General features: G+C 33.9%; 1 protein-coding gene across 1 annotated transcript; it reads left to right on the top strand.

Moving 5' to 3' along the window:
* The first annotated feature begins 807 nt into the window (after window positions 1–807).
* LOC122048661 (exportin-7-like) lies at window positions 808–25,705 on the top strand. The gene is made up of 27 exons (XM_042610198.1): window positions 808–947; window positions 2,643–3,282; window positions 3,666–3,826; window positions 4,497–4,562; window positions 8,121–8,250; window positions 8,336–8,442; window positions 8,539–8,634; window positions 9,880–10,003; window positions 14,634–14,701; window positions 17,195–17,281; window positions 17,572–17,724; window positions 17,802–17,897; window positions 18,329–18,388; window positions 18,500–18,621; window positions 18,702–18,789; window positions 20,263–20,367; window positions 20,439–20,543; window positions 20,614–20,666; window positions 20,738–20,801; window positions 20,909–21,043; window positions 21,117–21,229; window positions 21,304–21,397; window positions 23,670–23,889; window positions 24,585–24,715; window positions 25,163–25,309; window positions 25,494–25,622; window positions 25,694–25,705. Exons 2-27 carry the CDS (start codon window positions 3,042–3,044, stop codon window positions 25,703–25,705), a joined length of 2,907 nt encoding a protein of 968 aa, XP_042466132.1. The 5' UTR covers window positions 808–947; window positions 2,643–3,041.
* The last annotated feature ends 362 nt before the right edge of the window (window positions 25,706–26,067 follow it).

Genomic DNA, 26,067 nt, shown 5'->3' with positions numbered 1-26,067 from the left:
ATCTATATACTAATTATTCACCCTTTTCAATCAAAGCACCTACGTTAATCTTGGCAATCCAAACATAGAGCCAATGGCCTCCATTTGCATAGAAATCAAGCTCAAACACATTGAGGGGATTAAGGAATTGGCGCGGTGTTAGGGTTGTGAATAAGGATTATGTCAAATTGAGTTTTGTGCGAATAAGAGTAATTTAATATTTTTTCTCAATTAATTGCTCATCTTTCTCGTTAAGTAATCAATCGACTAGATAAAAAATAATGACCTCTTTTCTTTCCCTTAAATGCTCGAAAAAAATCCACTTTTTGTCGTATTTCCTTTCTCATCTCTTCACGATCAACTCATTTCTTTCTCTCTTATAATTTCTTTCTTTTGTAAACATAATCTAACGGTTTTTGACCCGTTCGATTTACTTATTCTTTCCGCCTTATAATTCTTTTCCTCTTTGCTTCTTTATTCTTGGTTAAGCTAAGCTTTTAGTATCAAACAAGAACCATTGGACAATACATAGGAAGAAAAATATTTATTTATAATTTGTTTATAAAATAAGTAAGTGCAAAAAAAATAAAAAAATAAAAAAAATCTTAATGAAAATATCTAGTTCGATTGTTTATCTAAAAACATATCTTATATATTTGAGCTTGCTTTTAACTTCTCACTTTTTAATTTAAAAGATTTTTTTTATCTTTTTATTTTTTTTAAAAAATTCTTTCTAGCGTACCGGACCATGCATCCAATCTTGACTGATGGGTGCCTTCCCTTCCATAAAAAATAAAAGGAACCCAACCCTCGATGCCTGCCCCAAAATTACCCTCAGCGCCCCGGCCTTTAAATACCTCTCCTCACACAGGCCCTCCTCCAATCTCGACAAAGCCAGAACCCGAAAAAGAGAAGACAAAGTGAGAGAGAGAGGGAGAGGAAGAAGAAGAGTCTGACAGAATCGCAAGGTATTCGCCTCCCCAATCTTAACCCTATGTGCATCGATCTCCCTAAATTTCTTCCCCAGATTCGGGTTATTAGGCGCTCTCCCTTAGCCGCAAAGTTGGATCAGAACCACCGCTTTTGCGGCGGAAATCACGAGTTTTAGCCGAATCCGCGGCGAAGGTAGTCTCGGTGCTGGAGAGCGATGCGGGAGTTTTTTCGTCAAGGGAATCTATTGCAATTATTGCTTCGACGTGGTCCATTCCTGGCTACGGATCCTTGATCGCCTCATCTTCCTGCTTCCAGCTTTTGAATCCTTGAGGGCCTGTTTGGGTTTGGATTGTTGAATCCGCTGATCGCTGAGAATGATCAAATATCAGACGAGTCTTTGACGAAGAAATAATCAGCAATTTTTCTTTGTAGTTTTTACGGGAATGTAATGCTGATTTGATTATTTGACGGGTGTCAATCTCAAAATAACGGTGTTAATTTATGCAATGCATATTTTGCATAGAATACATAAGTCATGAAGAGAGAGTTATATAATGATCGTGTAGATTTGTTAGTTCTCACTTTTTTGAGTTTTCATTGGATATGTATAACAAGCATTAGAACATGTGGGTCACTTATTTCTAAGCGATGGTAAGAAGTTGAAAGGATGCATCCTGATGGTTAGCAGGTTGTTGGGAGCATTTCTATAGATGAACTGTAGTTACATGAAAAAACATTAGGCCCTTCTAGATATGGTTAGTCAATTGCTTTTCTCGGTAGTTCTAAACTACTGTTTAGTCTGTGCAAAATTAAACACTAGAAGAATATGATAGAGAAGACTTCTTTTCCTGGTAGGTGAAATAAGGTAGTGAATGGTTTTGTTATCATGAACGATGTTGCTAGATTTATCTACAGTTTGTAATTACTTTGATTTTTGCCGCTTCCTGCCATGAATGTATGACGACTTTGGCACCATTTACCTTTGGCATCATTTGCCCATTAAGAATTTACATTCCGTGAGAAAGAAATAATGTTACTTCTGGTGTATTTGGTAAATCCATACTTGTCAAACTTGGTTTGGTGATTTGTGAGAGAAACAAAAGTTATTGTAAAATGCATCTAGATGTTTTATTTTATGCTAGTGCTGCATGCCTAAAATTAGTATCATTCCTGTTGTGTGAATGAAGTGATGTTGTGTCCCATGCACTTCCATTTTTTTTCCTATGTTCATGGTTTACGTTTTTAATTGGTTACTCTGAGTGATTATTCTGTGTCCAAGCATCACGACATGCATGTCTATTTCTATGTATGGTATCTCCGAATTATGTACCTTTTGCTCTATTTGGTAATAGACAAATACGTGTCGAAAACAAGATGTTTGTAAAGTTCCTACAAACTTTAGGAATACAACTTTTTTGGTTTGTACAATTTGTTGTTTATCTTTAACTTGTTCTTATTTAGTCTGAACTTTTATTATTTTTTTTTAATGTTTTGAATGCTCGCTTTTTACTACTTTCCTTGGCGGTCTCCTATTGAATGCTATGCATTTTTTCTTTTAGAATAATCTGCAATATAATCGTCATTGATGTTTACCAATACTTAAACTTCTGCACTGAAACCATCAACTATTATGAGCAAAGCGTACTAATTTATCGATGGTATGTCATCCAAATATTTATCTGGATCCTCTCTCTGACCCTTTTTTCTTTGTATTTTTTTTGCAAGGACAGACACTATCTTTGGACTCTAATCTGTGGCACAATTGCTGATGATCTACTTCCTGAGACGTCTCTCCTGCTTCCTATTTAGATTTTGAACTTATGTTGACAATTGTATATCATGGGACAATTTTGATTTGAACTATTCCATTTTTTACCCTTGTATGTGACGCGACATTCCAGTGGTTCTATCATTTATTGCAGCTTCTGAACTTTGTTGGTGATATAATACTTGAATATGATCATAAATCATATATAATTTCAGAACTGCATAGTTCTTCCATTTCTGTAACATCATTGTACAGGAATTGGTAGTTGTGGTTCCATTTGTGGGAAGGAGACAGACATATGCCATAAACTCATCGAATTTTGATCATCTGGAATATTGGAAATTCTGATTGTTTCTTATCCATGGAGAGCTTAGCCCACTTGGAAGCATTGTGTGAGGTGCTTTATATGTCTCAGGATTCAGCTGAGCGAGCACATGCAGAGAGCACCTTGAAATGCTTTTCTGTGAACCCTGATTATATTACTCAGTGCCAATATATTTTGGACAATGCTTTGACTCCTTATGCTTTGATGTTGGCCAGTTCAAGCTTATTGAAGCAAGTCATGGAGCAAAGTCTCTCCCTGCAGTTGCGACTTGATATCCGTAATATTCCTTTCAAAGTTGTAAATGCTAACTTTTGCTTAGTAAATACTTTTGTTTTACTTTTTACAAGCTTTGTGTTGAATTGTACATTCTTACCTCATTATCTGCTTTAGTCATTTTACATCAAACTGTTGAAATTTTGACTAGTTAGTTGCCAAGGTTAAACTACTAAAGCTGTGTGCGCACAGTTGAGTTGTATAGCATTGCTGGTTTTGATGAAGTATCTAAATTGTGAACAAGGAAGAAAAATCTGAACTATTATTAGTTTATGGACATTTTTTTTAGTACAAGTATTTATGTATGACTAAATTACTAAGTTAAGACAATTTTGCTTTCACTTGCAACATGTTAAATTGACTTTGCGATTTATATTAACCATGAAGGGAATTATGTGGTAAACTATCTAGCTAGCAGAGGACCTGAATTGCAGAACTTTGTAGTTGGATCGATGATACAATTGTTGTGTCGGATAACAAAATTTGGATGGCTTGATGACGACAGATTTAGAGATATCGTCAATGAAGCAACAAACTTCTTGAGTCAGGTAATTACTGTCAACTGTTAATTTCATTGAAGCTTGTCATTGCAAAATCAATATCATGGATTATCAGAGGTGACCATTATTTTCTTGTTATTCACTGTTGATGCTATGATGCATTACTCTGAAGATTAATCTTTCTGCTTGGTTCTTCCTAATCTTTTTAACACTGCGTCCTCCTAGCTATTAAATAATTTCATCTCATGATTTTGCCTCTGGTTTTCATGTCACAGTTCAAAAAAGATGATTAAGCTGAGCTTGGGTACAAATAATAACTGAAGGCTAAATGAGAACAAAATTTGTAAATGGCTATATGAATTATGAATTTTGAATCAAGTCCTTTTGATCAAAGTGAATTTCATCTATTAAGTCTAAATAAGTAAAGGCTAAATGAGTTTTCATATAAAATGGTGACAAATGTTTTAAAAGGAAACATTTGGTAGTATTTAAAGAATAGAAATGTTCCTTTCCTTGATGCCACCTAAAAGTAATCTGTTACTTTACATGGCATCCACTTGCTATTATTGATATCAATTTGTTGAATGTTTTCATATTTGGTTTATTTTATAAAATGTTGAGGCGGTTTACATAAACAATCCTTTTCTATCAGCTGCAAGTGTACAGTTTTAAGTTTATATTTTTAATCATTTCTATTTTTTTTGTTCCTTGTTTTTAGGCTTCCTCGGGCCACTATTCAATTGGTTTGAAGATACTAAACCAACTTGTCTCTGAGATGAATCAGGTTAGTAGAATATTACATGGTGCTATCAACTTATAATTGTTATTTCTTATCCTGCTACATGATAATCAAGAGACATGTGAAAATCTGCGTGTCTCCAATTGCCAACTTATGAAGAGTTGCATGCCTTAGTTGATTGGAGAGACGATCTGCAAATAGTAAATTTTTATTATTACTGATTAATAGAATTGGAGTCTTCTTTTAAAGACTTCTATGATAACTCCATCTTATTGAGATTGAAGAAAAATAGACTAAGTCTACTAAAATAGTAAAAATATAAAAACTATATTCAGACCCTCCAAGATAAAATTATATTTAAACTCCCAAACTTGTTTATTTTTTTGAATCAATTGTTTTTAAATTGATATATTGTTTCTTTTCATTACAAAATTTCGCGATGCTTGTTAGATGTAGTAATTGATGGATGGGCAACGGCGATAGGAAGGAGTAGAGAGGTCTGGAGAAGACTTCCCCTTTTCCTCCTTTCCACCTTATCTTATTCTCTTAATATCCTTCCATTTTGTAGAGGCAAACACCAAACTGTGCTTTGCCAAATTGGCACAAACCCTTGAGCCAACCGGTAGTTTGTGTCTCCTTAGGTGATGGGACCTGAATGGTCGGGTCTCCATATAGTCAGACACTACAATAAACACTGAAGCAAAATCTCAAACCTTGTTCTACTTTATAAGCAACAAATTATAGAATATCAGTGCGAAAATATATAAAATAATGTAGTGAAGCTTGTTTAATTCAATATGCTTCAATAATAGATTAATTAAGAAATATATGATTCTATATGAAGCCAATCATATTCTCAATAGATGCACCTAGTCAACTAATCAACAAGGTTGATAACACATTGAAAAATTACATACTGAAATGGCCTGCATAATGAAGTTTCTGACTTCTAACTATGTACCATATGACCAAGAGCAATAAACCAAACAAAATTAGTCAGTAACATACATATCTTAGCTAACAAAAATAATTCGAAGTGGTAGGTTGTTCAAGTGACCAAGATTCTCTACCTCAGATAACCATACTGTAACTAACTAACAAGGTTTGTAACGAATGATTATTGAAAAATTACATACTCAAATAGCCTACACACGGAAGTTCCAAGCTTGTATCATATGAACAAAAATAATAAACCAAACAAAATTAATTACTAACACGCATATGATAGCTAACAAAAATAATCATATTTATAGGTCGTTCAAGTAACCAAGATTTTCTACTGGGTTAATCAGCTATTTTTGCATAATTAGAAGAGGTTCTGAGCGAGCATCTATCACTTTCTTGAAAACCTGACAAGTATAATATAAATTCATTGGTCAAGGATTTTTCACTTTTTAATCTTTCCATGACAATTGTCATTGAGTATATGTTGGCTTAATACTTCATGTCTTTAGTTTTCTCCTATGAAGAAATATGTTGTAGCACTGAGTCTAGGACAACAATCTCATGCAAAGACAAATTTTTCATTAAGAGTAAAATAATGACGTAGAATCATGAATCGAGGTGCCGAACCATGCTGGTCGATATGGACAAAATTTACCGTTTGGTCTATTGAGTCACATGCAAGAAGTTTAAGCACCAACATTGGACTGGCAGCTGGTGACAAAAATAGAGAGGGAGAGAAGAGACTAAGGTAGAGAAGGAGGAGAAGGTATTAGAGAGAGTAAGAGTATCTTAGAGACAGAAGGGAGTGGGTGCTATGGACGAGCGAGAGGGATTTCTTGGAGAAAAAAGGTGAATTAAATATAATTGCTAACTTCTTAAAAACATCGCCAATCTAATTAAATTTTATTATTCAATTGGACTATCTTATATATAAGAGCCTCATTTAATTTTAGATAAATCAAATTAAAAAGAAGCTTCAAATGCTGCTCTATATGGTAATGAGTCTTCTATATTGATTATGGAGGCATGAAGTTTCTTCAAGGATTAGTATTAATTACGCAGACAACTAAATAATATAATAATAATAATTAATTTTTCTCATAATGGAAGGGGTCAATGGAGAGCATGAAGGTTCTTTAAGGAATTTTTAAGATGAATGGTTAAGGTAAATGAATTAGGAAATAGTTTCCTATGTTATACTCCTTATCTTTATGATGTGCATTAGTATGTAACTATGTATTTTATGAGTTTATGCTTAATATATTTTTTGTTGACATGTATCTCGTGAATACACGTAGCAAATCTCTTAGTAGACTTAGTACAGTGGGAAATGATAGATTGAGGAATTAAATCAATATGATGACGAACTTTAGACCATAAGCAAATTTTAAAACATTTACCTATTATGCTCTAGCCTTTAAGTTGAGTATATCATCAAGTCTAAGAATGAAAAACTCATACTTGATGGTGATCCGAAGTATTCTAAATTCTCACTTTCACCATCTTTTTTTTTTCATCCGCCCTATTTAAAATTTCAATTTCACCCCCCACCCCCACCCAAACCCCACCCTCTCCTCCTCCTAAAATTTTACTTTCCCAACATGTTCTATTTTTCCACTGAACTCTCTCAGCTTTTTATAGGCATGGAGCAAGCATATCAGAATCTCCATCTTCGTCTTTTCTTTCACCTCTGTGGTAATGATAACCTATTGATAAGAGATTCCCTTTTCCTCATTCTCCATACCTCCTCTTTACTTTCCAAACTGCCAACCTATCTTCCACCCATGTATGCCTCAAGCTCAAGTATTCTATATGACCCTTATGGAATTTGATAGGAACCAAGTTCCAGATGTGGGCCAAGTGCTGGATCATGGGGAAACAAGCCCAAAACATGGCTTGTATATTCCAAGAGGGACAAAATACAAAGGGGCCTGAATAGAATTAATATATAGTAGGCAGTTTATATTTTTGAGTCAGTTATATCTTTGTGACAGTTATGTTAATATGTTGTAGGGTATGTGTGTGGTTATAAGTTTGTGGGAAGTTAGAGGGGAGGGAGCCAAAGAATTATTATCAGAAGAAGAAGAGAGCATTGGCTTTGGCTGGTGGAGAGAGTTTCTTTACAAATTTTCTAAAGAGAAAAATGCATTTCTCTTGATGTCTCGAGTATGGAACTATAAATGATACAGTAGGAGTAGAAGATCAAGTAACTGAATGTCTAAGGCAATTTTGCCTATCATATTGTTCGATTTAGTGGCTGTTACTCTTGGTAGATGCTAAAGCTGTTTGAGAAAATTTGATCTCAGATGATAGGCTAATGTTTTATAAGATTATTCAGGTTTTTATGAAGTTTCTTATTGCACTCCTTTGTTTTACTTTCTCTTGCTGTCCAAATGTATTTAATTGTCTTTTATTTTCTATTTTTTGTCATATAACAACATGTGTTTGTTAGGTCAACAAGCATAAAATTAAATGAAAGAAAATGAATTTGATTAGAATCCGCTGCTAGTTACATTCACTGTGTTTTGACAATATGCTTCTTTTGATGTTTTTTTAATCTTTGAAATAAATATGTTGCTATTTCATTTAATTAATTGCTTGAAATTGATCATATCTGTCAATGAGGAAAATGATATCTTTACCAATTAATTTTTACAGCCAAACCAAGGGATATCTTTAACAGTACATCGAAAGGTGGCCTGCTCTTTTAGGGACCAATCACTTTTCCAGATATTTCAAATTTCTTTAACTTCTCTACATCAACTAAAGAGTGACGAAAATATGCAAGGTTTTTTATAATTAATTACCAATGAGATTGTTATATATTTACTGCTTATCTATGATATCATTTTAATGCTATTATTTGTTTGCAGTCTCTGTCCTTAGGCAACTCACTCTTTCACTTTCCTTGAAGTGCTTGTCTTTTGACTTTGTTGGAACTTCAGTAGATGAAAGCTCTGAAGAGTTTGGTACTGTTCAGGTACTTCACTGAAAATTACCAATTGAATGCCCATACAACTTCTTCATGCTTTTACTGCTTGAAGAGACATTATTGCTGTTATACTTGTTTCTGCAGATTCCATCGTCCTGGAAATCTGTGTTGCAAGATCCCTCCACGCTCCAAATTTTCTTTGATTATTATAACATCACCGAACCACCACTATCGAAAGAGGTACATTCGGAATGAATTTTTTCTAACATGTTTTCTATTAGACTGAGTTAATACATAATCTATTGTTTTATAGGATGTGGTTTTCATGTCTTTACTCATGCACTTGTCTTCAATTACTAGTCAATAGTTTCCTGAAATGTTTTACTAGTTCTATTTTTACAATACGATCTCTTTTGACAGCACTTGGGAATATAGAAAATTGTAAACCCCACATGTTGCACTGAAGGTGTATTTAAAAAATATCTGATTAAATATGTTTTAAAAATTTTAATATACTAACTTCAAAATTCAATTTATTTAATTTTAGGCATGCCAATTTAGTTTCCATTTAAATATGATATACAAATTAGTTCTACAACTGAATTCAAACCTCATATTATAATTTTAAAATAATATAAAATATCAGTTTAATAATATTAATATTTATTTAACATTGTAATCATTAGTTTTAACTTACCATTAATTTAGTATATTGATTTGATTTTCATTTAAATATGATATACAAATTAGTTCTACAACTAAATTTAAATGCCATATTAAGTTTTAAAACAATATAAATATCAATTTAAGAATATTATTATCTATTTAACAATTGTAATTATTAGTGTCAACTTATCATTAATTTAAAAATCTAATTATATTCTTTTTTAAACATAAATGTGGGTTTAATTATAGATCTAGTTATACAATACTTATTTTTATTTCCTAAAAAGATATGGATTTAGAGCAAATTCTTATTGTAATTTTAATTTTATAGGAAATATTTCAATTAATCCGTCAGAAGTCTTTACTCTTACTATTACATTCTGATACCTATCTTTAATTGTTTTAATATATGCTAACACCTTTCTCTTCTAAAATTCTTAACATACTTTCTCTTAGACTATCATTAGTTTTTTCTAGGTCTATAATAAGTCTCGCTTCTTTTCTTATTTTCCCAATACTTTTTAATTAATTGTGTGTGAAGATGTATAATTTCTATCGTCAACCTTTCACGCATGATTCCAAATAACAAATTGGATCAGAACTGGACAAAATGATTGGTCTGGATCAGAACTTTGACAGTAAGAGTAGGAGCCATCAGACTAGGTTATATGATTAGATCAGATGCAAGTTTGCATGTCCTTTAGTCACATTCTGTTTATGTTTGATACGATCATTCATATTTGTTTTCATCTATCTTTTCTGAATTATGATCATTAAATTTGCTCACTCTATTTACAGTTAAATGTGTCTTGTTTGTAGGCTTTGGAGTGTTTAGTCAGGCTTGCCTCGGTTAGACGGTCATTATTTACTGATGATCCTGCACGATCCCAATTCCTATCGAATCTTATGAGAGGGACAAAAGAGATACTACAAACAGGCCAAGGTTTGTTTTTAATTAGAGTTGTGGATTGTATTTAAGATTTGTTTTCCTAATTTAAACTTGCCTTGAAAGCAAAGTTCCTGGTAAGATTATTTACTCTTCATGTCAAGGTCATAGATTAACATAAAAGCAAGTTCACTTATGTAATTCTATTGATATACTTAGTTAGATTAGTGAAGGGGATCTTTGGCGCAATGGTAAAGTTGTTGTCATGTGACCTTGAGGTCACGGGTTTGAGTTGCGAAATAGTCTCTTGCAAAATGCAAGGTAAGACGGTGTATAATAGATCTAATGTGGTCCGACTCTTCACCGGAACCCTGCACTCGCATGGTTGCCCTTTTTTTATACCTAATTAGAATAGTACAACATGACTCACGTGGGACTAAACTATATACTATAACATTCCCTTAAGTTGGAACATGTATATATATTGTTGCCCAACTTATAACACAAAATAGAAAGAAGTCCCACAAAATGAAAACTAAGGCATAGCATTAGTGCACATTTGAGGGTTTTGGTGTTCCGATGCTGAAGTTGACTGGATCATCTATACTTCAAAAGAGGATAGTCTTATTTGTTAATTCCCTCACTGCTAGTGGAATTTGTTGTTTCCCAAACAGTAGCTTAAGAAAACTAATTGTATCACATGAGGAGTGATGATTTCAATATTCACTCTTGAAAAAGAGGATAATATAGAGGGGTGATGGGAAGAGAATAAGCTATTGCATTTACTTTAAAAAAGAGGAGAAAAGAGAGATAGTAACTAATCTACCTTATAAAATTGCAATCAGATCGATGATGAAAGTGATGCAAGCAAAAGTAAAATTAGGGTCCCAATATATGTTCTAAACGCTCAGATATATCAGGAAAAGCTATAACTTGATTTTGGCACCGACTGAATGAACCAAGAACAAGAAAAACATTTCTCAATAATGAATAGATCATTTTCAGTGAAGGATATCAATACTTTTCTAGCATTTTGCTTCTGTTGAAGGATTTTTTATGAATTTTTGATGATGAATTTGAATTCTCAATCATTGAGGTTCCAACAGTTAGTATATGTGTTGTAAAAATGGCGTCAAATCAAAGGACATGGCCCTCTATTATTAGAATAAGGAATATGATGTTAAAAAATAACAGATGAATTTTATGTGACAATAGAATGCATTCTTCCTGTTATTTAAGTTTGAGCAGCACAGATCATTGCACTTCAAAATGAGCCAAGGATGAGGTTCTTTGGTGGTGGCAAACAATTTTGCTTCAATTTGTAGATGAAGTCAACCTGAGGAATAACAAATGAAAACATTGACAAGCGTCAGATTAGCAGATCTTTAGCCAACTCATCTATTTATTTGGATTGGGTGATTGAGATGCTCATTACCATATTCAAGGGGGTTCTAGTTGATGGTCTACATTGATAACCATATGCTTCACTTCAACCATTTTTAGACTATCTTTCGATCTGTTGGTACTGAGGTGGTTAAGTGGAGGAGCATGTTTGATACAAGTATGAATATTTGATCATGACCAAGATTTAAAATTTTATTTTGAGTCGAGGTATTGTTCCTCAGTTGCAATGAGATGCGTGGGTGTCAGTGTTAGTGCTGGTCCAACAGTAACAGTGGAAAAAGAGAAGAATGAACAAGAATACTCTTCTTCATAGAGCTCTCCTTCCTTTTCTGGCTGATGTCATTGCTCACCGCAAGGACTTGCATCAAATAAAGTCCTTGTGTACCTTCTTCCAGATAGGTTACACCCTGCACTCCTCTTACATTGAGTGACATCCCTCACACCCAACTAGTAGATCTTGGTTTTGATGAACTCCGCTGTGCATATGTTGCACTTGATGATTGTGCAGGCTGTGCAGTTCCTCAACAACAAATCAAAATTATCCTAGACGACGTCACAAGCTCTTTTGACCACTCAACTTCATCCTTGCTAGATTTGAATTTACTTTTACTCACAGCTTGTTTTCCTTACCTAGGACACTGAGGTTTCAGTGTCCTGTCCTAGTTTTGTGTGCTAAGGGGATGAGATGTTTTCCCATGCCGATTGGCTTGAACCATTTTTAAAACATTAATCTTGACTACTATCTATTCTGCTGCAAATTAGGTGCATTAAGTACTATAGGTGATTAAGGATCTACCTGGTACACCAGGTATCACATTGTTTAAAGAACCTAGATATTTCTGAACAAAAGATTGCCAACAAGGGAATCTAGCACAGGTTCTTATCCTAGATCCCAAGGATTATATCATTTGATTATGCCTTGTGAACCAAACATGCAAAGCAGATGGTTAATGATCCACTAGTATATACACTTACCATGAGGATGTTAGCATGGTTTAGCCAAGTGATTCTCGTTGGTTGAAGGATGGGCTCAAGGTTTAAAATTTCGACTCGTGCCGAGGTTTCGGTCTCAGACCGGAACGATACGGTTTCGGTATCGTATCGTGCCGTGCCGATACAGTTTCAGTATTTTTTATTTATCTATAGTAATTATAAGATAAATATGTTTATTGTGTATATAAAAATAAGTTGTATATTGATTTATTATAAGTTCTCAATTATTGAATAATTTAATATTATTAGAAAAATAATTAAAAATAGTTTTATTTAAATAGAATTGATATATCAATAATTCAAATTAAAATGGAAGTATCTATAATAATAATAATAATAATAATAATAAGTATATAAATTAATACAAGATATTACTTTATATTAATAATAATTATATTAATTAACTATTTTTTCATTTAATTAATTATTAATTAAATAATATATATTTTAAATAGTAAAAAAATATCAAGTAAAAAAATTTAAAAAAATATCAGAATATAAATATAATTTATTAGAATTTTTTAAAAAAATTTAGAATTTTTAAATTTTTTAGAATTTTTTTAAAAATTTAAAAAAATAAAAAATATATTAGAATATAAATAAGAATTATTATATATTTTTAAAATTTTTAAATGAAATTTAAAACATTATTTTTTTCATAATATTAATTAATAAAATTTATTTTAATTTTAAATATATTTTTTATATATTTTATTAGGATAATTTAATTAGGGTTTATAAAAACCTCTTTGAAATATCACACATTTTCCTTAGGAATTATTTAAATTAATTAAATAAAATAAATAATTATTAAAAAAGAAAAAAAAACCTGCGTATGCGAGATTGCCTGCGATCATCGCGGGCGATCCCGCGGGGGGCGTCCGGCACAGTCGCTGGACGCTTTTAGCGACGCCTTCGGTGCTGAAGGCGTCGTGGGATGCCACCGGAGCTGTCCCGCATCTATTCCGGCGCCGACGGAGGCATCCCACGTCTTCTCCGGCGCCGCCGAGACAGGCACGCCTCCCGTGCTGGTTTCGGCCGTCCGGCGGAACGGTAAAAACTGTCCGTACCGGGCGGCACGGAACGACATTTCATACCTTGGATGGGCTATCCATTAAATAATTGTTGTATATAACATAAGATATTGTCAGATTGGATGAATCTTCTATAGTGAAGGTGTAATGGGTAGAGAGAGAGAGACAAAAAAAAAATTGAATTAAAAAATGAATTAACTAATTTGAATATTACCAGTCATAAACTTTTAATAGTTGGACGAACACTGTTTGATGAAGATGTTGGTTAATTGGACTCTTGAAGATGTTTTATCTTCTTTTTGTAGTATAGCCAGATTAGGGATCATTTTGATGTGTAAATTCCATGAACCTTTTTGAGTTTGAGAATAATGTACATTCTTATATACATACTAACTTAAAGGCAAACAATTTACTTACTTTTTAATTCTATTTATTTATCGAATGCATAGAAAAAATTTAAATGAAATTTAAATGATCAATTTTTTAATTCATGGAGTTTATTTTTAAAAAATTCTTTATTTTATTTATTATCTATTTGTTTATTTTGCCTTACCCAGTTGCAATGCCCTTTAAATTAGGACTAATAAATTAAGCGCTAATGTGAAAATATTTGAATTGCAAGGGAAACATGGAATTCCCCCAAAGGTTTTAATACTATTTTCCCTTTTTGTCTGAAGAACATGGTCATTATCAGTTGTGTGGGATAATGTATGATATAATTGCTTTTACTGTGATTTTGTTCATATGGAAAATTGTATCTTAGATTCAGTCCAACTGTCTGCTTGATGAAATATGGAGAGAATTACAATCTTGGTAGTTAAAGGAGATGCTATTGAAAAAATTTATTTGTCTTTGTTTAGCCTCTCTTTATGTGGGTTTGGTAATCATTATTTTGTATAAATTGGACATACATTTGTGATAATGAGTCACCCTCTCTAAGCCTTTCATATCACTTTTTTCTCACTAAATATTAAATACTTTAGCCTCAATATTTGCTGAGTGCCTTTTGTGAGGAATCCAGCTCAATATATGGTTTTCTGACTAATTTTAGTCCATAGGAATGAAATTCTATACTAAAACACAGGAATTATGTGATTTTCTGTAAATTCTTTTGGTAGAGTAGTCACATGTTCCTATGCCTACCTGCAAACATGTTTTTCTTCTAACATACAATCATTTTACAATTTTGCTTTGAATTTTTGTGCTAATGATGATTATGATACTAATTTCTCCCTTCCTTGCACCCCCTTTTTCAGGCCTTGCTGATCATGAAAACTACCATGAATTTTGCCGTCTCCTTGGCCGTTTCAAAGTCAACTACCAGGTAATCTTTAACTGTTTTTTTTTTGGTTTATGAAAGTTTCTATTTTGCATATTTGGAAGATTTGAAACCAAGTTATCTGGCTTTGCCATGTAATTCATCTTGCAAAACATATGTTTTAGAGATAATGGGGTTCTGTACAATTCTCATGCCATATGATTGATATAACATTATTGAAATACTTGTTGCATATTTCAAGAATCAAGTTAAAGCTTAGTTACATGAGATTTTCATCTTCTAAGTAAATTATTGTTAGCAAGAATCAACTTAACGCTTAGTTACTTGAGATTTTCATCTTCTAAATAAATTATCGTTAGCAAGAATCAACTTAAAGTTTAGTTAATTGAGATTTTCATCTTCTAAGTAAATTATTGTTAGAGATAATGGAGCTTTTAGGAAGCAAGTAAATTTACCCTACTCATAGTTAGTCTGGCTACCTGTTGTTCCTCACCCACTGAATCTTTTTATCCTTGTGATACTTCACCTTCACCTAGGTTTCTCCTTTTCTTTCGGCCACTTTTATGCTCTGTTTACTTGCAGGAGCGGATGAGTGAGGGAAAGGATTCCACCGTGGAAAAATATTCCTACGGAGAGGGAAGGGAAAGGAAAAGAAAGAAAGGGAAGAGAAAAGAATCCCTAAGGAAGGAAGAGAAAGCAGAGGGGGAGAAGACAGTCCTGCCACTAGAGAAGGCAAAGGGAGAGGAAGAGGGTAGTAAGGAGAACATAGTCCCAACGTTTGCGATTGTTGTGAGCGATCGTGCGTGGATGCTTGCGAGCTGTCCGCCGCTCATGAGTGATCATGCGTGAATGCTCGCAAGCCTCTCGCCTTCGCGGTCGTCATGGACGCTCGCCGCCCCGCTTGCCCTTGCGGTTGCTGTGTGCATTCGCCACCCACCGCACGCACTCGCGGTCGGAGTGGGTGCTCGTCGCCGCTGCTTATGATTGTCGCTAGCGGCCGTGCAAGGACGTCCGCCGCTAGCGAGCGGTTGTGCAATAATCCATCCTTGTAAAATAAACAACAGAAAGTTTTCCACGCGGAAAACTTTCCTTAGTTTTCGAATCTATCTTTCCAATTAAACTGAGCCTTAAAAAAAATGTAGATCCGTTACATTAATTGTTGCCGGCCCCACGGATATAGAGGGAGGTACAATCCTTGATGCAACATATGAAATTTGGGCAGCTTGATGTACGAAGCTCCCGCTAATACGGGTCTTGGGGATGAGTCTATTGTACATAGTTTTACCCTGCTTTGCAAGAGGTTATTTCCGCAACTCGAATATGTGACCTCTAGGTCATACGACAACAACTTTACGGTTGTGCCAAGACTCCCTTCTAACATATGAAATTTGGGGTGGCCAAATATTGAAGAAGTTGCTCTTTTTAATGCTTTATCTCTTTTGTTTTTAGTGAAGGGGATTCTTGGTGCAATGGTAAAATTGTTACTTTGTGACCAAAAGGTCACGTGTTTGAATCTTGAAAACAACCTCTTGCAAAAAGCAAGGTAAGGTTGCGTACAGTGGATCCTTCCCCGGGACCCTGCATAGCGGGAGCTTCATGCACCGGGCTGCCTTTTTTTTATGTCTTTTAATTTTAGTTTGATATACAACTATAAATAAAATAATCTTCTCTTCTTTATACTTAATCTTTCCTTGGACTGTGCTTCTATGTATTAATAATGTGAAGTTAGGCCCCAACTGTATCTGATCATGAAAAGATGGTCTCATTCTTCAAAGATTTGTTTTTCCAACTGTTTAGGTGATTTCTTTTAAGGCCTTCATTTAATATTCATAAAATTTAGTTGATTTTAGAACTTGAATTTCAGTATGGCTCCTGAACCACCATCGTATCCAATGACATTTTCTGAATCAGTTGGTTGCTAGTTACAAGAACTGTTTTCTTAGAAAGACAACCCAGCTACATGTTGTGTTTTATGAAACATTCTCTGGTTCCTATTCTGAGACTGTTTAATGACCCAAAAGTTCTAGATAATGATGAGACAGTTACGTTCCTGAGAAGAATATTATAGTGGTGCTCTTTCTGCCATATGTTGATATATTCTTTTCCATGGACTAGCTTAAACCCAAGTCTCTTAAGTTTGTTAATGAACTATATTGTCATCGGGGTTTTGACGCCATTCATTCTGGGTTTGTGCATGCCAGATAATCTGACTGAGATAAAGTATGCCCTCATTTTTCTTGAATTGCTTCTGTTCTCTGCTCATAGGAATTTGTCCGTGTCTTTTTGCAGTTAATATTCACATGAATGTCACTGTACATATTGAGGTCACAATTTTAGTGAACAGATGTTGCGCATTTCAAAAAATTCCTATGTTTGAAAGTCAATAGTTCAAGAGTTTCAGTATTTTTGTGCTATAGATAGACCTTGTTATGCAAGGATTTTGTTTTTTCACCTTAGCAGAGCACTTTCTCATTCAAGACTTACATTGCCTCCATGTTTCTGGGACTTAGATTGTTAATCTGTTGATTTATGCTGTAGTTGTCAGAGCTTTTGAGCGTGGAGATTTATACTGACTGGATTCGCTTGGTAGCAGAATTTACAGCAAAATCATTGCACTCGTGGCAGGTTTGTTGGCTAAGTTTTACTGATTTGCATTTTACGACTTTATCCAACCATTATTATTGGGGCATAGTGGCATACAACTCCATACAGCTCTATGTACCACACTTATAGTTTGCTCAGTGATCTTTGAGAATTAATCTATACATACCAAATCTACCTGTTATTTACTGTTCCAAGTAACCATGAATAGACCAGTATTCTTAACCTTGTTTTACAAGGTATTATTTTTGTTATCTTAAAGTTCTTATTCTCTGATTGTACGAATAACTTTTCTTATGATGTCAACTTGCTAGTGGGCCAGCAACAGTGTGTATTATCTGCTGGGGCTTTGGTCAAGACTCGTGACTTCTGTGCCTTACTTGAAGGGTGATACACCAAGTTTGCTTGATGAAACTGTCCCTAAAATCACAGAAGATTTTATCAGCTCTAGATTCAGTTCTGTTCAGGTAAGCTATTACTATGTTTTTTATCACTTCTTTTACAAAAGTTAAGGCCCTTAGTCTGGAAACGTTTTTAATTGCAGGATGGATTTACGGATGATCTCTCAGACAACCCATTGGACAATGTTGAACTTCTTCAAGATCAACTTGAGTGCTTTCCTTACCTTTGCAGATTCCAGGTTGGCATTTTTCAGTGTTTTTGTTGAAATTTCCTCATTTTTTATGCTATGTTTGACTTTCCTTGAAGTTCCATTCGTCACTATATAGATGAATCTCACTGAGAACAGAAATTATTTTATTTTATATATCTTAATAGTTTACAAGTATACTTATTTCATGATATACAACCATGTAGACAATTAAATGCTCTAAGATAGTAGGAATCTAGTAAAGTATTTGCTTGACAATTTATCTCTCCAGATAAATAGACAAGGTCTGACTATGACAAGTCCCAACACTATATTCAGAATTTGGGGCATGACACTTAGTACAGTGCCGCATAATTTTTTTTTGCCTTGATTTTTCATCTAATTTTCTCATCTTTTTTTATATAGATAATATTTGAGTGCCTTTTCGTGAATTTTGATTGTAATATATTTGTATGTTGTAGTATGAAAAGAGTAGTGTCTACATTATCAAGATTATGGAACCTATTCTGCAGGCCTATACGGTATGATAAATCTTAAAACTTCAATAATTTTAGTACCAATTATTGGGGTTCGAAATGGAATTTGTTATTTTCCGTTTGTACTATGAATAACATGATGCTTGATAAATGAAGGATTGGGCAAGATTACCAGCTCACAGAGATGTAGATGAACTTTCTGTCATTGAAGGACAGATTACATGGATAGTTCATATTATTGCTGCTATTCTGAAAGTTAGACAGTCTGTTGGCTGTAGGTAGGTTGGAGTTGATTTACTTAAAACCTTTTTTTGCAAGGCATTTCAATCATATGACCATCAATTTTCCCCTCCTTCAGCACAGAGTCTCAGGAGTTAATTGATGCAGAGCTTGCTGCACGTGTCCTGCAGTTAATTAATCTTACAGACAGTGGATTGCATTCCCAGGTAAATATTGGCAAGCAAACAAACCTTCTCAATTAGGCACTGTTGAATGATTTTGATTTTTTATTGTATTATAAGCAGTCTGGCAAAGGTGGGCTCTCTTCTGGTTGGCTAGTATAAGAAGCTAGAAATTGACAATTTAATTTACAAACATAGACAAGAAGTAAAATGAGAGAGGACTACCAATAAAGAGGAAAGAGTGATTAAGCAAACTGTATCGCTTAAGCACAATATGGTACATTAAGATATCGAAGGATAAGATTGAGAAGGTATACTGTCAAGTTACATAAAATTAATATACAACTTATTTTTAAATTTTATATATATATATATATCGAACCCATATTGACACAACACGATACGGTACTAAAACTGTATCGTTCCGGTATGGACTGAAACCTTGGCATGGATCGAGATTTTAAACCTTGGTATTAGCCATATTATGCTATGACATTTCTCCCACACAGTTCCTGGAAAGTTATGAGGGAGCTTGTGCATGCCAATGGCCTGTGGGCAGACCCTTTTGCGCAAAAAAGGAAAAAATCAAGTTGATATTTATGTTGTTTACAGTTTTTACACTGCGAGAACAATTGCTGAAGAGTGAAGACAATAAAATCCTTGAACCAACATTTGTCACTCATTATTTGTTTTTTGGTATATGGCATAAGGATTACAATGTGCACTTGACGTGATTTCATATCTGGTTCAGTATGAGTGAAATGTGTCTGCCACCCATGGATTTAAATTGAAATCAGGTTGACTCAAGCACAATTATTTGTTCACCTTTATCCATTGACATAAACTATGTACCAATCTTATTGGGTGACACATGCCTTCTTCTAGGCCTGTATGTAGCAACATCATCCTCATGATGGATGAGGTGGGTAAGATAAAGTAGAGGCAAGTGACAAAGACAGAGTCAGAGGTGGGAAATGTGGAGGTTTCACACAAGGCTTCATGTGGTGAGCAAAGTTAAATTGTGCTAAGGAGATCAATATTGGCGGTGATTAGTCATGGATTGTTGAATGCAGAAAGGAGAGTACGGACAAGGAGCTCAAGAATTTTTAATAGGATATATAAATTTATAAATATATTAGATATCTATATCATACAATAACTCAATTCAACTTGTATTTACTTATATGATAGCCTTGTTCAACTTTGGCTCATTTTTTATCTGAATTGAACCACCCTAATCAAGTTTGTGCACAGAACAATCCTAATCCCATCAAGTATGGATCTAATTAGGCCTTAATTGAAACCAATTTGTTTCAAATGTAACCCCGAATCCCCCAAAACCAAGTTGGGACGATACAACTTATGTTGATTCATGTGGGTGTTGGTAAAGCTTGACACTAAGATGGTGTCATACCAGGATAACTGCAAAATTGTACTAATAGTGAAATTTGGCACTTGGGCTATCTGTTCCTTTTGCAGTTCCTCTCTCAAGTATCACTTCAACAATTTCCTTTGCAGAGATATGGAGAATTAAGCAAGCAAAGACTTGATCGTGCCATTCTCACCTTTTTCCAAAATTTTCGAAGATCATATGTTGGTGATCTAGCTATGCATTCATCTAAGGTAATTGAACTTTTTTTTTCTAGAGGTATGGATCTCTCTTCCATGCATCTTTTAATTCCTCGTTTCTGCAGCAGTTATATTCAAGACTACAAGAACTTCTTGGCATCCAAGATCATCTAATTTTGCTCAATATTATTGTTGGAAAAGTAGCTACCAATCTCAAGTGCTACACAGAGGTGGCAGATAAACTACAACTAATCTTGATCAAAGGGCTTTTATAAAATACTAACATTTTCAATTATGCAGTGTGAGGAGGTTATTAGTCATACTTTAACTCTTTTTTTGGAGCTTGCATCTGGGTAGGTTTGTGTTTTTTTTTTAATTTTGCTTATAGTACTTCATGTTTCTTATAATTTGAAGCCATTCTCAGATATATGACTGGAAAGCTATTGCTTAAATTGGATTCTATAAAGTTCATCATTGCACATCACACAGTAACTTCTATCCCATGTTACCTTTCCTTTTTGCACTTCTTTTTTGTCTGTATTAACTCGTTGGAGTTTGTGGTTCAATAAGTAATTTAAATAACTCTTTGTTTCAGAGAGACAACTTCCCCTTCTTGGAAGATAATAGATGTTCTCGTAGCAGAACAACCTTCTATTATACTCTTGGTTACTTGATTTTTATGGAAGATAGTCCTGTAAAATTTAAGTCTTCTATGGAGCCAATTTTGCAAGTAAAGTGCTATTTCGGTATTCTTTTTTGTTTAGTCAAATTTATTTTTAGTACTTAAATATACATCTATATAGGTTATCATTGGACTCGAAGCAACCTCTGATGCTGCATTTCGCTCAGATGCTGTTAAATATGCATTTATTGGTTTAATGAGGGATTTAAGAGGAATAGCAATGGCTACGAATAGGTAAATTTGTTCTGTTCTACTGATGTAGTGTCCATTGGGTTTGAGCCATAACCTATATTTTCTTGTTCCTGCAGTCGACGAACTTATGGGCTTCTTTTTGATTGGTTATATCCAACACACATGCCGCTTCTCTTGAAAGCCATCTCACATTGGGCAGACACACCACTGGTTTGTTTGAATTTTTATTACCAAAAAGTTGATGTACTTTTCCATCTAATAAGTAATGCATGTTTATATATTCACCTACTTTTAGAAGTAGTCTTAGTTTATTCCATGCATAGAATTCTTTTTGTTGTCTCTTGAAGATGAGATTCCTTTTTCAATTGTACTGTTTTATATTTACTATTCACATTAATTTGCTTCTTGCTAAAAGGTTCATTTCTGACAAATTTTAGTGAATGCGATAAAGAAGTTTCATAACAGATTTGTGTTTGCAGAATTTCATTAGTTTTGGCATCCCTAAAGTTAATAACTGAAAATCGAAGATTATGTTATTGTGTAAGCTGTGAAATGCTTTCGTATTAAATTGAATTACATGTATCTTGTAACTTTGATATTTCAACAAGGGTAATCCTTCTAAGTTCTTAGAAGCACTGTATATATGTTGTTAACTTCACTTCAGGCAATTGATTGGTTATAGGCTAGAGTTAGTCACTACGGAGATTCCTAGTATCATCACCATATGAAAATCTTCAAAGGTGAAATTTGAATCTCAGAATGCAGTTTGTAGGATGATCAAATGAGCAAATAATAACAAATCATTTCAAAAATAAATCAGTTGAATGAAACAACTGGATCACAATCTAGTTTTAATTATATTTTTGTTGTAAATGCCAGAATTTTTATTTTATTTTCCTAACAAATCTAGCTAGTAATATATCGTGTCTTAGAAGGCCAACCAATTGGAGGATTATGAAAGAAACCTCTCCTCGTTTTCTTTAGACTATTTTTAATCATCAACAAAAGTTTGTTTTCTATAATGGCTCCTTCCTTATGAGGACGGTATGCAATCCCATGAAATTTGCTAGCTGAGGCATATGAATTATATCCCACTCGTTCTCCATCAAATGGTATTAGAGCTGAACTCTTATTCTAAAGCTTATTCAATTCTTGCCGCCAATCCACCTAATGAGTTGCTGTTAAACATTAGCAGTAATCTGAAATTCAAATTCCTAGTATTTCTCAGCTTCTCTACAGAAATCTTGCTCTCAAAGCTGCTAAATACCATCCTATTACTGCCAAAAAAATTCATGATCCATCCTATTGTATTTCATTAAACATACCCATCATATGAAAAAAAAAAACAAAATATTCCTTCGTTGTTCCCTTATCTCTTTATATTATTTTATTTAAAAGCATCATCATTTGTTAATTTGCTTAAATTTACATGACAAGAAGAAACACCACTACTTCTAAGGCAGCCAACATTATTATATTACTTAATGATCCTCTCTACTTGGACTCTTCATCTACTCCTTTTGCTGCCATGTTGGATATTGGTGTTCAGACACCAAGAACTCCGATTTGACATTCTTATTAATAAAGTGTAAATTGTCATTGATAAACAATTTACACATTACCAAAAATCATGCACACATTCTTATTGAAATTCCAGCACAATTTGAGATTTTAAATCTCAGATCTAACTAGGTTTAGTTGAAAACCAAGTCCAAATTTAACCCTAAAATTGGTCAATTAGACCCAATAATTTGTTGGTACAGTTTAACCCATGTCGATTCATGCTCTGTGATAAATATGGATTGGCACTGGAATAGTGGTGCTCTCAATTGAAACCTTGTGTAAATGTACACTGGTCAAACCTTTATTGCTCTGCCCTTGATTGTGTCCAAAGCAGTGTATGTTTTTTTGTGTCTTGGATACTAGTTAGTTTTGTTTTTTTTTATTGTTTTTTTGTGTGCGTGTCGTGTGGAACCTATTCTTGTTAATCTTATCTCTCAATACATCTCCTTTTTTAATTATATCCATGTCCTTTGTAATAGCTTAACTTTGTGCTTGATTTTGTCTTTCAAGTTTGATGTTTTCACAGAATCTTTTATGTGCTAAGCGTTTAAGCAATATGTTGCTAACTCATCATTTCTGGACAAATAGTAAACAATTTGTAAGAAAAATATTTTTTTTATGCAAGGGTGTTGAGCAGCATGATGTTGACAATACAAATATAAGTTTTGTATAAACCTACAAACAACAATGAGCCATATGGCAAATTGGTTATCTGAAGGATATGACATTCCTTTACGTAAATTCCTTTTTGTTGACAGTCCCATGAGAGTTTCTTTTCCCAGTTGTCACTAATAATAGAGCTTACCATGTATCTTTCTCTTAGATAAATTTCTTTGTAGTACTGTATTTTTTGAATGGTGTGCGTTGCTTTTCTTAATTCCTTTCGTAATGATGGGGCTGTAAAAATAATTAATTGCAGGTTACTACACCATTGCTCAAGTTTATGGCAGAGTTTGTTCTAAATAAAGCTCAACGTTTAACTTTTGACTCATCATCAGCTAATGGCATTCTTCTATTCCGTGAAGTTAGCAAGTTGGTTGTTGCTTATGGTTCACGAATTTTATCTTGTCCAATTAACACGGATGTATATGCTAACAAGTACAAAGGAATTTGGATATCTCTAACAATTCTCTCAAGGGGTAAGTCCAGATGACATTTCATACTGTATTTAATTACACATAAGCTGTGCACTTATAACCAGATGCTTCTCAGAAAGGTTGGCAACATCAAAATTGAAGAAACAGAAAACAACAATTTATTTTTCTCCATTCACTTTTCTTCAGACAAAAGAGGTCCACTATTTGGATTAAGCAAGATCTAGTATAACATAAAGATTGTAGAAGCATATTTATTTGTTCACTTTTGGAAACATGTCTGTTATTAAGCGCTCGTGTGTTCAGAGAAAACATAGAAATTGCTGGTTTTGGCAATCATTGTATTATAAATTTTAGCATTGACGTTTATCCCACTTTGTTTTGGATCTCACTTTCTCTTTCTTTCAAGCTGATCTTTGAAAGAGTCGGGTGTTTTTTTAATTGAAAGTAACTGAGTGATTGTCCATTCATTTGTATAGTCAACTTTGCTTATTTGATTTTGTAGGTTATCCATAAGTTACTACTTGGTGTATGGGTTTTTCTTGCCCCAAGAATGAATTTAGCGAATAGTAGTTATACCAGGGGTATCTTTGTATTTCCATGATGTGGATAAGTGCATAAACTTGTCCTAATGTTGATAATGAATTTTATATTGAATAAGCTTTGTTGATTGCTTGCACCCTTTAAAATGTTTTAATGTTTTATGATGCTTTGCTGATTCCTCTAGTATTACTTGGCAGCAATGACTGGAAATTATGTTAACTTTGGCGTGTTTGAGCTATATGGTGACCCGGCATTGGCAGATGTCCTTGACATCTCTCTTAAGATGATTTTATCAATTTCATTGTCTGATATTTTGGCCTACCAAAAGGTAAGATATATGTTCTGAGTTACTGGATTAGCTTACGTATTATTTCTCTTATAATATTATTCTGTAGATCTTCATAACACTGGGCACTTACTGACTTCAATTTGACATTTGAATTAATTCAAGATAGTGAGTGACATATTGTCACATTACAGAAGTATTAAGTTCTTACCTTTGAACTAAAGGATTTTAAATGCCATTCCATCTTAATGGGAATGCCATTTTTGAACTTGGAATCAAGGATTGTGATTGTGTATGAACATTCAGATATGTTTCTTGCATGGCAGAACATGTTTATTGCTATTTTTGACCTGTGTCTAATTTTGCAAGCCAAGGTTGTCTTGATCTTGTGCCAAAAAGGTCTCTTCTGAAGAATGTGGCATGCTATTTTTTTAACTTGTGAAAAACATTCTCCTTGCAGCCTTCTAACAATTACTGTCTTTTTTTCAGCTTACAAAGGCCTACTTCGCATATATGGAGGTTCTGTTCAGCAACCATCTTTCTTTTATTTTGACTCTCGATACAAGCACATTTATGCATATTGTTGCAACACTTGAATCTGGCTTGAAAGGTTTGGATGCTGGCATCTCATCTCAGGTATATATATATTACAAACTGACAAGCCCCTTGACTTCTAGCCATCATTCACATATTTCCATCTCCTTTATTTTACATCATCTTATTATCTGTTTCTTTAGGTTCTCAAATGTTTTTTTTGAATTTTTTTACCTCTTATAGTATTCAAGGCTAAGTTCTAATTTAATGAATTGAATTTCTCTAGTGTGCATCAGCTATTGATAATCTGGCTTCCTTTTATTTCAACAACATCACAGCTGGTGAAATGCCTCCTTCACCAGCTGCGATGAATCTTGCTCGATATGTTGCTGAGTGCCCCAATCTATTTGCCGAGGTGAGTCATTAGTTTCCCTGACACTATCCTAATAACAATTGCTATTATTGTAATTTTGTTCTGGTGAATAGACTGCAAATTAGGACATGTAACATATTTAATTTTTGGTGCTACAAAGCTGGTAATAATCATTTAAAGAAGAGTGTGAAATATTGAACATTATCAGGTGCATTTACATGGTAGGACAAGAATGGTTAGATGGATGGAGCTGAGGCTACTAACGGTGGTGCTCAGGTCCAAATGAGACATAGTTGTTCACAATGCTCACAAGAAATTAGTGGTAGTAGTGGTGCTCATTTCCGCGTGAGGTGCAATTGATGATTTTGTCAGATCATGAGCAAAGTCTAGTAATGGCGATGCTCACATTCATGTGAGGCTCAATCATCGACAAGTTTTGTTGGATCTCCAACAAGAACTGGTACAACTTTTGCATCGCCTTTAAGTT

The sequence above is a fragment of the Zingiber officinale genome, chromosome 2B (genome assembly GCF_018446385.1).
Source record: "Zingiber officinale cultivar Zhangliang chromosome 2B, Zo_v1.1, whole genome shotgun sequence".
NCBI classification, from domain to species: domain Eukaryota; kingdom Viridiplantae; phylum Streptophyta; class Magnoliopsida; order Zingiberales; family Zingiberaceae; genus Zingiber; species Zingiber officinale.
The sequence above is the reverse complement of the archived record's forward strand: the minus strand, read 5'-3'. Positions and strand labels throughout refer to the sequence as shown.

Coding starts and splice junctions, on each gene's coding strand:
- LOC122048661 (XM_042610198.1), top strand. CDS start 3,042: ATGGAGAGCTTAGCCCACTTGGAAGCATTGTGTGAGGTGCTTTATATG. Junction 3,827..4,496: donor CAACAAACTTCTTGAGTCAG/GTAATTACTGTC, acceptor CCTTGTTTTTAG/GCTTCCTCGGGCCACTATTC. Junction 8,443..8,538: donor AAGAGTTTGGTACTGTTCAG/GTACTTCACTGA, acceptor TTGTTTCTGCAG/ATTCCATCGTCCTGGAAATC.